Below are 13,763 nucleotides of genomic sequence, written 5' to 3'. Positions count from 1 at the left end.
CTGTGAATTTTTTTTCAACTTAGTACAAAACAAAAATCACACACACACACACACACACACACACACACACACACACACACACACACACACACACACACACACACACACACACACACACACACACACACACACACACACACACACACACTATAAATCCACTCCGGTTTCTAGCTTCCCTACACACACAGTTACATCACGCGCGCATATTCAAATGCACGCCAAAGCATCGCTAGCTGCTAGTTAGCACTTTCCAATCCAATCCACTAGGGGTGCTAAAGACAAGAGATACGAGAAGAAAAGGAAAATGTTGATTAAAAAAGGTTTAATGTTAAAATTTTGCATCGTCTGCTGTCGTATTATGTTATTGTGGCGATGAGGAAGCTAACCTTGCAGTTTGCTTATTGTGTGGTGATGGTGGTAGTCTACATTGTGCAGACTTCTGACCTAGATTTAACAGGCTACTGTTAAATCTAGGTCTATACATTGTTACCTACTTATGCAATGTGCATATGTAAGTAAGTAAGTATGGCATCAGAATGGTGGGAATGATGAACCTTAAAGAGCGTTTATATAGTCTAAGAAATCTTGTATATGTACAAGATGTATATCTACAATACAACTATTTGTATAGCACCTTTCATTGCAGCTCCGAGTGCCTGACGCAGGATACAGCTATTTGTATAGCACAAATGATTAGCAGACAACACACGAAGAAATTAAGCAATAAAATCATGCAGCGCACCCTATCATCGTCTCTCAGAGTTTCCACCAAATCAAATCAGGACCTTAACTTTACAACAACGGCGTGGAGTACTTTTTCTTTCCCTTTCAGACCGCATATCATACAAAAAAATATAAAACTTACTGCGGAACAAACAGTGGCATCTGAAAACACCCAAGTAATGTAGCATGAAAAATTGCCAAAACAATTGCAATCCAATAAAGTAATAACAGCCTAACGTTGATTGTAATTGGCCACAAGACTCACTCGATGCGTTCCATCAGAGAGGCTGAAGATTCTGGAGGTCCACCACAGTCGAGTATATTCTTCTCCTTCCCCCTCACAGAGAAGGTTGGTTTTCAGCTACACGTCTTCACCAAATGGTGTTAAATAATATGCACAGTAACAATACATTTTTAGTGTTTTATTCACTTCTGTACACTTCAACACAAATCCTACATTTATCACATGAGGGAGGGGGAAAAAGAAATTCTTTTTTTTTTTTTTTTTTTTCCCCAGAAAATAATGATTTTGACATTAATGTAAACTGGTTGCAGACAAATTTTGAGATTAAGCACCAAGAATAATGGAAGTACAGCCACGGGCGGGAAGAACTGAGAGCAACAACAAAACCGTGATGTTTCACTGTGTGTTTTCGGACAGCTGAATGTCAAAAACCCCTGATGAGCAACGCCGACATCTGTAGTAAGAATCCTGAAAGATCATTTCTGAAGCAGCAGCCCTTCGGATTTGTACATAAAAATAATCCCACATGGCACGATAGGCCCTTGCCTCAATTAAAAATATAATTCATGTGTGAAAATAAAGGCAGGAACACACACTGTGATCCTCGATTAGCCCCCTGTAGTGCAAACACACCCACTGAAATCACCAGGACGCGGCCGAAAACCAAACAGTTCTCCACAATTCATTTCTGCAAAATAAAGCAACTTTTCTTTTGCCACATTATTTCCAACTGATGATGCGGTTCCCAGTGAAGAGGTGGTGAGCCGTTACCCTAACCAAAAAATATTTCAGCCAACACAAGTGACGCTTCCTATTTTCGAATCAAAGTTACACGAGACAGAAGCTGCGCAGAGACACAGCGTTCTGTCCAAATACAATCGAAACTACTTTGAAATACTCAAAACCATGCACTCATTATTAAGATTCTTTTTTTTGGGTATTTATTCTACTCCCACAGACCTAATTAAACTCCTTCAGAACTCAACATTTCTTGTGGGACAGAGACAGAAAGCAGCCGAGTGTGCCGAGCAAAAAAAAAAAAAAAACAAACGCTCAGATCAACTTCCATCCACCGCTTTCACGTTAAAGGGACATTTCGGGCGTAGGATAACTGCCACGTCATTTACGCTCCTGCAAGTGTACCTGCGCGAGAAGCCTTTCATCGGTGCAACCAGGAAGAGGCACAAGTGGAAATTTCATTTCAACAGCAACGTGTCAATAAAACCCTGCCCGTTTCAATCTTGCACACAGGACAGCCATAGTCGCCCCGGCAACAACCGCTAACACAACAATCACCTCTGCAGTTTCATCAGAGCGGGCGAGCGAGTGAGCGGGGGAGCGAGCGAGCGAGGACCAACGGGTGTTGAAGGAGCAGTTCACCTGAATTCAAAGTTTTCGCTTTGCTTCCGCCTTCAGATTTTCTGTTCGCTACTCTGCGAGTGGAAGCTCTGGTAACAGTTTCGACAAAGTAGTGAAAGTGAAATACCCCTCATCATTCAGCCACAAGTAGGCGTCTCATTTCATTTCTGCAATGAAAATACATGACGTCTTAATGACTCGAGATGGTACGTGTTTTTTTTTTTTTGTTTTGTTTTGTTTTTTTGATTCTTTATAACAGTACACTCGCCAACTGTGAACTGGAAGAATTCATTTGCAAAAATGACAAATGACATCCGTTTTGTCTCTCTCACAGTCAAATAGAAGTATAAAACACACCAATGGTGGTTCAAGATGACGGCGGCAGACAACACAGCGCTAAGACTCAAAAACCCGTCAGCACGTGCTTTTGCAGCAATTTGCATTTGTTCAAGTGCTTATTGTTTCTTACCGATGACTATAAAGAGCAAAAAATAGGAGGAAAGTGAAAAATAAAAGTGTTGTCTTGTGTTCCAAACACAACAGGGCTGCGTGAAACCAATTTTTTTTTTTTTCTCTTTTTTCCTTTTTGGTGATAGTGCGACATACTTTCTCTTTTAAATACAAACACAATCAGTTGTACTCAATTTAAAAAAAAAAAAAAAAAAAAAAAAAGAAGCCCCGAATGATCTCAAACTGATAACAGAGCAACAGGTAGGTACAAAGCAGCTGCATGAAATATGCAGATTGCAAAAAAAAAAAAAAAAAAAAAAGACAGAAAGAACACAAAAGATCATTAAAGTGCATTATAGTAAAAAAAAAACAATAAAATAAAAAAGATAATGAGAGTGGACATAAGGAGAAAAAAAGAAATAAGTGCAATGGTCAGTGTGGACAAAAACTAAATGACGCGTCCACCTTATGGAAGAGATGAGTTCGTGAGGAGGAGCAGCCGCGGTGCGTTCACTTTCCCTTTTGGCTGTGCAGCCGCAGCCAGTGCACAGCCTGCCTGGTGTAACGGACCATGGAGGTCATGCTGGAGGCCAGGTTCAGGGGACCCACGGCAGCATCCAGTTCTCTCAGCATACCTGCGACACCTGACGACGACACGTGCGGACATTAGAGAGGCCAACAGGAAAAAGACGCAACGTTTCCAGCCCTCTAAAATGACCAGAGTACGATTAAAGCTGTTACGTAAACCTGCAGAACTGAATTCTGCCGAGTTGACACAAGCTCCCTGAAGGAGCGAATCCAAACATTTCCAACAGCAGCTCAAATATTTCAGACTGCAGCTGCTCCCTCCCCAGGAATGAGAAAAGTCAACCTTTTACTTCCTTTGCTGCGTGTGCTAAAGCACGCATCCCTGGAAACCAGCCCTTTATGATGTCACAAAGAACAGCGAGGCCTCTCCCTGATTGGCTGCGTCCTGTCTTCTCTACTTCCAAACACGTGGAGGGTCCACCAAAGCGTCGGGTTTTCGAGGAGACCCGGCGTTTTTGCCGGAGGCCGCAAACAGAGGGCTAAATACAAGCATTTTCCGTCAACTGCCGACGCGAGTCGCCGGTCTCTCAAACGTACCGTCGGCCCGAGGTGCCACCTCCTCCGCCTGCTCCCACATGTCGTGAGCGTTCAGCACCAGCGTGGTGATGTTGACGTAGGAGAAGACCGTTTGCTGAATGGCCACAGGAAGTGACGCGCTGCCGCTGCCGCTGCCGCTGCCGGGATCCGACAGCAACCCGCTGCTGCTGCAGCTGTTTGACGTGATGGCTGGAGACGGCATGCTGGACAGTGGCGACGGGGTCTCCGACACCCTGGAGGAGTGGTAGGAACACGGTGCTTGTTTTTTGGTTTTTTTTTATCCGCTTGATAAATGGAACTAGTGGACAAAAAAACCCCAACAAGAGCAGATGAGGGACTCACCTTTGTGTGAAGACAGTGGGATTGTGTGTTTTCTGGGCAGAGTTCTGAAAAGGATCCACATGTGATGAGCAAAAACAGATAGAAAAGCTTCGACATCGGTGAGGTGACGCTTCACCGCTGCACTGATACTCACGTTGAAGTGGCTGGTGAGGGTCTTTGAATACTTAAGTGCAGCTTTGTGTTTCTGATGAAACATGGCCATGTGCAAGAGAGACTGGCACTTTAAACTAGTGAGGGGGAGGGGGGGAAGAGACAGTGACGAAATTCATTTCACAAGCAAACCAACAGCCAGTGGTCATAAAGAATCATTTTCGCCAACTTACCACAAGACTTTCAGAAAGTCTTTTTCCGAGGGAGGAGGAGAGGCGTCCACCACGTTGACCAGCACAAACCTGAGAGCGGAAGAAGACGGGATGAGGGTTCTTGCCGTTAGTTCGACTCTCACTGCCACTCTGAGGCTGTGCAGAGTAACGCTGACAAGAGTTCAAAAGTTCAGCTCATTGGTGGAAAAACAAAAAGGCGGGTTCACACCTGAGCAGATCCACCGTGTCTGCGAACATGGTGTAGGAAGACCTGTAAATCTGGGGGTCCTTCTCCATGGCGATGCCGCTCTCGACGAAATACATGGCTGCCTCCAAGTAGCTGAAGGCCTTGCGGGACCTGTCTCTCTGCGGAGGCACAGCACAGCGACGCGCGCACTTTAGTTCTGCCCTCCTGAGTGAACGATCAAAGCCGGAGACTCACGCACCTCTGCGTCGGCCTTGTGCTTCAGTTTTTTGGCCTCCTTTATGTAGTGCGTCACTGGAAGCTGCCTACAAACCAGAGAAGACTCGTTAGTTCGTTGGCACGCGAACCAGGAAGCGACGCGGTTTGGTCCACAGCTGAATTCAAAACACAAACAGCAAATTAAAAGACAAGATTGAAGTCCCAAATTGAGCTAAATTCACTCTGCCAATGTCTTCAAACAGCAAAATGTGTCACATGAGCTTCAATCGAAACGGAATTTTTAGAGGAGGCTGTAAACAGAGGGCTAACTCTGCCTTTCACGGAGTTCTATAGGGTTTTTTTTTTTTTTTGGGTGGGGTGGGGGGGTAGCTGATCGAGAGTCTGGTGTGAAAACAACGCTACGTGATGGGTCCAACATGGGACTCTCACACGAGGACAACAGAACCAAAATGCATTTTTACCCCGAGTCCTCAGATTTGAGGAGAGGTCTGCTCACCGCAGACTCCTTGGCTTTCAGCGAAGACGAGCTGCTCTTTGGGATCTCCTGCGATTAAAGTGAGAGTGAGTCGCCTCCTCGTGAGCACAGGACAAAGCAAACCTTCACACAGGGAGAACAGCAGGCAGAGACGCCGACCTTTCCAGACTGCGGCTGCTCTGCCAGCTTCCCGCTGCTGCTGCCGCTGCCGCTGCCGCTGCGGCTCCTCTTCTTCACGCAGGAGTCTCTCTTCTTGTGCGCTTCCTTGCCGCTCTCTCCGACGTCCCCGGAAGTGCCTTTGTGTGACTTTGAGTCTTTTTGCAAGTGGTTCTTCTTGGCCTTCTTCCGCTCTGGCTCCTCTGCCGAGACTCTGCAAAAATGGAAGACAGGCGTAAACCAACACCTTCGCCTTCGACCAGCGGAAAAACAACAACAACAACAACAACAGAACAGCCGCCCACAAAGGTTTTCACATGCGTGTGATGTTAAAACACAGTGACTTGGCTTACGGTCGCTTGGCAGAGGCGTGGCTCGGTGAGGTACAGCTGTTTTCCAGCCGGGGTTTCTTCCTGGGAATATTAGAATCTACCTCGACCTGCCGGGGGGGAAAAAAAAAGCGCCATTATTAATTTTCCATTTAAGGAGTCATTTTTATTGTCATCACCAGAGCGCCTCTCTGACGATCACGTACGTGCGGAGGTATAGTCTTCCTGCTGGCTTTGGTGGCTTTTTGTGTGGCGGAATCCTTGCTGCCTGCTCCACCAGGATCCTTTGATCTCTTCGCCTTGCTGGCTGCCTCCTCCTCCTGCTCCTCCTGCTGCTCCTCCCCCTGATGATGATGATGCTGCTGATGATGATGATGATGATGACCGTGATGATTCCCTGAGATCTGTGGTACCCTCGAGAGAAAACTTAGATCAATCTTCACCGGCAGGGATTTGGGAGGCACGGCGTGGGCGCCCCGGGAACCCTGCGCATCGTGGCCCGGCTCCGTGCGGCGTTTCTGCGCCGTCCTGCGAGGACTCTTGGACTCGGACTTCCGATCGGCCGACGCGGACTTGGGTTTGCTACATGTGATTTTCAGCGGGGAGGGAAGAGGCGGCTGGCCGGGCTGAGTGGCACAAGAGCAGGGGTTGGGATACTGCACGCTGCACGAGGGGCAACCACCGGGCAGGACCGACGGAGCTTTGGGCTCAGCTGCGGCCTTTTCCTTTGCGTGCGCCTTGTGTTTGGAAGACCTCGTACTCTCTCTCTTGTCATCTCCCGTCTCCTTGTTTTTCTTGTGATGGCGTGTTTTCGTCTTTGCCTTGTGTCCGTCTAGGAGATGCGCCTCTTTCTTCAGCGCCGCCGCCGCCGCCACCGCCACCGCCACGTCTCCCTGCTTCCCGACAAGTGCCGCGTCCGCACAATCGGCCTTGGCTGCTTTCGAGGAGGCTGCGGCGCTCGAATGTTTCCCGCTGCAGTCGCTAGGATCCACAGGGGGCGCCGCTCGGTTGCTCTGCGGCTTGTGGAAGTCCTGAGAGGTTTTGTCGCGCTTCTGAGGGCGTTTGCGACCCTTGGCGGGTTCGGCCTCTTTCAGACTGGCACGCGTCAAGTACTGGGGAGGCCCTGGCTGTTTGTGGGCGGGGCTTTGAGAGGGATGGGAACTTCTTGGACCTTGAGTGCCGCAGTTATGCTGACTGGACCGGATCCAGTTCCCCAGCTGCCAGTCAACCTGGATGGCTCCAGGAGCATCAGGCTACACACACAAAAAAAAACAAGGAATTGGATTTTTTTTTTTAAAGGAAGAAAACAAGAAAATACCTAAGAGAACAATAATTTAAAAAAAAAAAGTCAATAAACCAGCGGTCCCCAACCTTTTTTCTACCAGGGACCAGTTTTATGCATGAAAATGTTTCCGCAGACAGGTTAGAGGCGCGGGGGCTCCAATAATAAAAGTATTTAATCTGAATACAACAATTACACTTTATACTAGGCAATTACGACAATTTTGTTGAAGTGGTGACCCTCAATAACTGCTTTTGTCCTTCACGCTGAAGGGTTTTTTTTCTTTCAAAAACTTGCATGCGCTTGTCTTTTAATGCAGGGCGTGTGATCTGAATGTGGCGACGCAGTTTTGAGGGTTTCATAGCTTCACTAGCTTGCCGTTCACCGCAAATTATGCACAGCGGGTGCGGAGCTTGCGTATCACCTGTTGCGACGAACCTGTAACTTAGGTAGGAACTTTTATATCTTTATATTTTCTTTTAATTGCAGCTTTCTTTTTGCTGGCAGCCTGCGGCGGCTCTGCGGTCCCATCGTTTGCCTGTTTCCTCTCGATAAGCTCTCCAGTGCATTTTGTTTTCGGCTCATTTTTTTCAAGGTTTAGCTTGCGGTTAGCTGAAGGTTATAATTGCGGTTAGCTGATGTGTGAAATGACTTGCCAAAGTCAAGTGCAGCAGTAAGACAAAGTCAGAAAGAGTCGTTTTTCAAACTAAGATCTGGAAGTAGTCGTGAAAAAAAAAACGCCAAGAAAGATTTTCTTTGCAGGCAGATACCAAATGATCGGGGGTTGGGGACCCCTGAAGTAAACAAACGTTAACCTCTGTTTTCACTGAATTGTTGGCTGGGTTCGACAGCGGCCCCTCCGCGATGCTCTCACTGTCCGACTCCGATCTGGAGCTGCTCTCTGAGTCGCTGGAGCTGGGAGACTCGCCAACTCTGGAATGTGCTACTTCAAATGACCTGCACACATTCACATGCAAATAAACTCCAGTGTATTACGAGATGGACGGCGGTAGTCTATCTTCAACCAAATACTTAACATTGTAATACATGTGGACTAATGTGAATGAAAACGGGAACATGATGAGCAAGATGAAAATTCACCCACAACCCCCCCCACCCTGCCCCACTCCCCAAAAATAAGACAACCATCTCTGGTCCTGGAGTCACTTACGATGAAGAGCGCTCATGTATGTGCCGAGATGAATCTGCAGGAGATGTGAGAAATTCTCCTGAAAAGAATTGATGCAGAGAAAATAAATTTCACCAGAACCCCAAAAAAATTTAATAAAAATAAAACGCAAAAATGTGGTCCTGCATCTTATTTTAATTGAAACTAAAGACCAGGGATATAACAGATGACATTTAGCAATATAACCACACTTACTGTGGCCGGGGTGTGAAGAGACGTCCTGTACCTCCTGGAAAGACAAAGGAAACACAGAATAAAGTCCTTAACAGTTGCTTTGCCACAATGTCAATCAGTAACAGGTCGAGTGCAAAGTTGCACACATCCATTTGATAGGAGGCGCTGGGCTCAAAATGAATCACACGTAGATAAAGATAAAGGCGTGCAAAAAAAACATTTTCTTTTTTTTTTTTTTTTTAAAGGGAGAAAGGGGGGAGGGGGGGGTCGATGGATCATTCAAGTAAATCGTGACAATAAACAAATGTACTTTTCTTCTTACATTTGTTGGCAATGGCGACTGGGGTGAGTTTATGGTTGTAATGGCTGTAGGCCATGGCGATGTCATTTCCTAATGAGGGATAAACAGCGTTTATAGAATGTAATATACAAGGAGAGGAGAAGAGCTGAAAAATCTTGACAAATGGCAGGACAATAAACGCTATGACTAAAATTCCCAATGGATTCTGGACGGTATCACCACAAAATTTCAATTTCTTCATTTTTCAAAAGGGACAAAGTATATTAATCAACCTTTTCTTGCAAAAGTAAATATACCACAGTTAGTTTAGGGCTAGTTTACACCAGTAGTCCCTAAAATTAATTCCCAGCGTTAATATTCTTTACATTCTTTCCGGGGCGCAGGTCAGATCGGTGATAAACACGATCAAAGTTCAGCGGAGATGTCAGACCAGGAACAAAAAAAAAAAAAAAAAAAAAAAAAAAGAACGAAAAAAGTGAAAATCCAAAGTAAGTTTTCAGCTTTAATTTTACATTATTTATTGTTTTTTATGTTTTCTTTTTTTTTTCCTTATGTCTGTCTCTTTTTAACCGTTTGTACCCTGTTGTGGCTGTATGAGTGGGAGCCACAGACGACGGCATCATTTCCCTCGGCATCATTACAGTATCTATCTATCCATCTACAGTATGAAAGGGAAAGTTAATCAAGAGGTGCCGAAGTTGGCAGCTGAGGTTAGCAATATAAACTTCGGCCTTTCGTGAGCTTTCATGACACAATAAAAAAAAACCTGTTTTACAGCTCCTCAGCGTGCAAATGCTGCCATCAACAGCGACCTAATTTTTTTCCGACAACGTCGACGTCGTTAGCGTGACCTGAGGCGTCTGAACGATACTCTAACGTTATGAGTGGTAACAGCGTGAGACTCACTTACCCGAATTATGTTTTCGACGCACACCTCATCCGCTTGTGTCTGTTAAAAAAACAAAAAACAAACAAAAAAAAAAAAAAAGGTAAGAAATAATAATTATTAGTCTCAAAAAAAAAGAAAGAAAAACATTTGAAAAATACAACCCACATCTGCACGGGTTGTAAAACTAAACTGAAAATTATTTTAAGTGCTGTCCAGCAGATAGCAGTGAAAACCTTTCGAAAGAGAAGTTTACAGCTGCGACCGCTAAATGCTGACGCTGAAGTGTATAAATAAATTTTAAAAAAATACCTCCCGCATCTTGCTGCACTGTTAAACAGGATGAGGAGCGAGAGAAGGACGACTTAACAAGTCAAGGTACTGAGCTTGATGTGTCGGAGCTGAGACTGATTGAGCTTCATTAGAAAGCATGTCAGTGCGTACGGTGGGATGGTTTTATCGGTCAGGGCCTTTGGGTTAATTCATGAAGCACACCCCAAAAAAACAAACAGACAAGACAACATTGCAACACTTTTCCATGGAAACCAGCGACAGACGCAGCTCTGATTCCCATTTGGTGGCTATAGAGTTGCAAGTTGCAAACTGCTGCCGTAAGATGTGCATTTTGAAAGAAGCATTTCAGAAAAAGAAGAAGAAAAAAAAGAAAAAAGAAAAAAAAATAGGTGTGATGTGGGTTCAGCATTGCCTTACTGGTCAGGGCAACAACAGCGGCCTCTCAAAGGGCAAAAGTCCTCGCACATCTACTTCCACGGCCGGTGTGTCGGAGGGTGACAATGAAGTCCAAACTGACAAAAAGAATTCCCGCACACGTGGCCAACTTGCAGAATTTTAAATGCAGGAATTTTTAATGCAATGCATTAAAAAATCCTGCAGGTTTCTTTTTGTCATTTTGATGCACACTCCCAAAACCGACAGACAACTACGTCACACTTCCCATCAAATGAAGACTCTTTCCCTGTTGACAGCCAAACAGCACGCGTGCAGTCTGCCATGCCAAACGGATAAACACCCTCCCGTGTCCTACGCTTCGGAACGCTACTCACTTTGACCCATAACAGCGTGACGCAACGCTCACCGCTCGTGTGTGAGCAGCACGCGTGAGTCAACGGGCTGAAGCCCCACGTTTCAGTTTCAGGTCGTGTGGACAGTGCCTGAGATATGCTGGCAGTCAATGGCAGCCCCCCCCCCCCCGCAGCAGTTATGTAAGCTGGCGACATGTATTGTTCTGCTGAGCTGGCTGGGGGTGAAGTTATCTGAGGAAACCCAGGTCACACACACACACACACACACACACACACACACACACACACACACACACACACACACACACACACACACACACACACACACACACACACACACACACACACACACACACACACACACACACACACACACACACCTTGCTGCTCACCTGGGTGAGACATGACGGGACACGCCTGACGAGCCAACAGACAGCACGTCACCCAGATGCCGACTCAAGACGAAAATAAAATAAATAAGGCTTTCCTAATAATAAAACTATATCTATTGAGACCATTCACTTTGGATTTTCAGCAAGGTCTAAAGCAAACGTCACTGGGCAAGAGAGTTCTCCAGCAATGCTGCGTCTCTGGCCTGTCAGTGAACCACGATGCATCTGAAAATGGGCTTAATAAGGGGAATTTCTCTCAATAGTTGTGGTTGTGGCACCTTTTCTCAACATTTTAGGGCCCCTGGTAGCTACCGGTAGTTTTAGCCTGGATTTTAAATTGTTGTCTGTATCCCCTGTCTTTATACGTTTGCACATTTTTGGTTTGTCGTTTCTTTGATATTTTGCCCGCATTTTATGATTAATATTCGCTGTGAAGCACTTTGTGCATTCGTGCTGTGCTGTGAGGGGTGCTATATAAATAAACTCTAATCATGAGATCTACAATCGCATCTGAATTGGACGGTGCGTTTCCAATTTTCAAAATGACTGACAGCAGATCTGGCTGAGAAGCAGCTCTTCTCCACAGAGCCACCAGTTACCCGCCACAACGAAGCAAGGCAGAGACATTGGAGGCAGCCAATCAAACCCTACTCTGAACATAGAGAGCAAACAGCTGGAGCGACAACCAGCAGCCGCCGCGCATCTTTTCTGAGAGCGAGACCAGAGGCGGCGGGCCTACCTCCGAATACTGCGGCGGCATCTTCTCTTTGTCCGGTTCAGTCTTGTTGATCAACTCTGGCAGAGGCGCGTACGGCTCCGGCGAGGGCTTCAGCTCCGGCGACTCGCTGACCACCTGGTCCTGGCCGTCCATGGGCCGCACGTACGCTGTGGGCTTCTGGGTCATGACCACGCTGGGCTGCTTGGACAGGAGCGAGGAGAAGGTCTGGGCGGGCAGCACGTTGCCCTTGTTGGCCGGAGTCACTGGGAGATCTTTGGGCGACTGTTTTGGGTTGAACGCGGGGACGTCCGCGGCGCCGGGGAAATGTTTCGGCCCTTCGGGCTGGTGCCGATCCACAGTGTGGGGCTCAGTGGTTTCTTGCTTCACAGAATGGAGGCAGGGTAAGGCCACAGCAACAGCAGCATCAGGAGACCGAGAGGACACTCCCTGAAAAAGGTCGGCATGCTCCCTGAGATAAGACTGGGCTTCAACCTTCACCTGCTGCTGCTGCTGCTGCTGCGGACCTGCGTTTGCAGAGGAAGACGACGTGTTCCTGTGTCGGATTGGAGACAGCAGGGTGGATGTTTGCGAGGCCTGGGGGGCGTGGCTGCTACCAGAGGGGCCTTGCTGACTTTGGGCCGCCGCCCCCGCCGCCTCCACACGCTGGACCTCGCTCAGGGGCGGAGGCTTGGCTTGGAGATCCGTGCTCGTCTCGCTGCGATCCGACTGCAGGGGAGTTCCTTGAGAAGGAATGGGTAAAGGCTCCGTGGCGACGGGATCGGGAATGTCGTACTCTTCGTAGCAGCCCAGCATCCTCTGGATTCGATTGGACAGCTCATCCCCTTTGTTTGTCTGAGAAAAAAGGAAATGTTATGATCTGTGATGTCATTTCTCCAATAAAATCTAACTGCATCCCTGACAATTTCTTGAATTAGAAAAGTAAAAACTCATCTCAGTCACCTTCAATTTGCATGATGTGCTGGGGTACGCGGGAGACGCACTTACAGTTATTAAGCTCTGCGAGTGGCAGTGCAACATCCACTGACCTTTTTTCTGCCTCTCAGGCTGCACACAACCTGCCCTATCTGATTAACTGTGCAGCTCCTCAGACCGTTTGCGGCCTCAGGGGGAAAGTTCAGACACAACACAGGGCTCTGAAGACTTTCTTTGCATGTTAAAAAAAAATATATCATATAAATGCTTTTCACATTATTCCGAAACATGCAATGTTTTGGAGTCAATCAGAAGCTGATGGGAACAAATAAAGGTTGTAAACTCTTTTGTTATTCCTACATAGAGAAACAATTCAACAACTCTTGTGTTGCGATTCCTCATAAAATGCAAGCAATAAAAGATACTTAAACAAATAACGGTGTGTCTGTAATGTGTACGAGAATACGCCCAGTCTGGGCCCCGAGCTGACAAACTGCTCATTATTATGTAAAGGTTTTTTACTTTGTACGGTTCCCCAAAGAGTGGCACAATCTCGCAGTTGGATTCTTTGGCTTGGCTTGTTTCTTGGTTCCTCTGTTCCCATGCTAGCCGCCGCAGAAGGTGTCTGTCTTCCTTGTGTGCACTGAAGAGCAGGGGAAAAAAAAAAAAAAAAAAAAAAGACTGAGTGAATATCAACTTGGCATTTCCGTGAACCACAAACCCAATTCAATACTAAGGGCAGAAATGACATTCGGAAGACCATGAGCGCGAGGAGGCGCCTCATTGCGTTTGACAAAGCAGTTGTGGTTATACTGTACACAGCACCTTCAAGTAGATTTACACATATCCCCTTGAGCCATGGCAAAGCGTCTCATGGTGGAAAACTGTGCCAATCACATCCAAAGACAGGTAATTA

General features: G+C 46.5%; 1 protein-coding gene across 1 annotated transcript in view; it reads right to left on the bottom strand.

Annotated features, from left to right (window-relative positions):
- Positions 1–1,130: 1,130 nt before the first annotated feature.
- aff1 (AF4/FMR2 family, member 1) overlaps positions 1,131–13,763 on the bottom strand; it is a 15,663-nt gene continuing 3,030 nt past the window's right edge. Inside the window, exons 2-19 of the mRNA XM_076043650.1 lie at positions 13,370–13,490; positions 11,936–12,766; positions 9,786–9,824; positions 8,897–8,965; positions 8,596–8,629; positions 8,383–8,440; positions 8,027–8,168; positions 6,136–7,182; positions 5,954–6,039; positions 5,604–5,814; positions 5,431–5,513; positions 4,992–5,055; positions 4,775–4,911; positions 4,567–4,635; positions 4,377–4,470; positions 4,244–4,287; positions 3,902–4,134; positions 1,131–3,420 (exon numbers count right to left, since the gene is read on the bottom strand). Coding sequence (XP_075899765.1) covers positions 3,287–3,420; positions 3,902–4,134; positions 4,244–4,287; positions 4,377–4,470; positions 4,567–4,635; positions 4,775–4,911; positions 4,992–5,055; positions 5,431–5,513; positions 5,604–5,814; positions 5,954–6,039; positions 6,136–7,182; positions 8,027–8,168; positions 8,383–8,440; positions 8,596–8,629; positions 8,897–8,965; positions 9,786–9,824; positions 11,936–12,766; positions 13,370–13,490 — 3,496 coding nt within the window. The 3' untranslated portion in view covers positions 1,131–3,286. The remainder of the gene's footprint in view (positions 3,421–3,901; positions 4,135–4,243; positions 4,288–4,376; positions 4,471–4,566; positions 4,636–4,774; positions 4,912–4,991; positions 5,056–5,430; positions 5,514–5,603; positions 5,815–5,953; positions 6,040–6,135; positions 7,183–8,026; positions 8,169–8,382; positions 8,441–8,595; positions 8,630–8,896; positions 8,966–9,785; positions 9,825–11,935; positions 12,767–13,369; positions 13,491–13,763) is intronic.

This window comes from Nelusetta ayraudi, unplaced genomic scaffold, assembly GCF_046127955.1.
Source record: "Nelusetta ayraudi isolate G7.1 ecotype Tasmania unplaced genomic scaffold, CSIRO-AGI_Nayr_v1 ptg000076l, whole genome shotgun sequence".
In the NCBI taxonomy this organism is placed as follows: Eukaryota; Metazoa; Chordata; class Actinopteri; order Tetraodontiformes; family Monacanthidae; genus Nelusetta; species Nelusetta ayraudi.
This window is presented reverse-complemented; position numbering and strand designations above follow the sequence as displayed.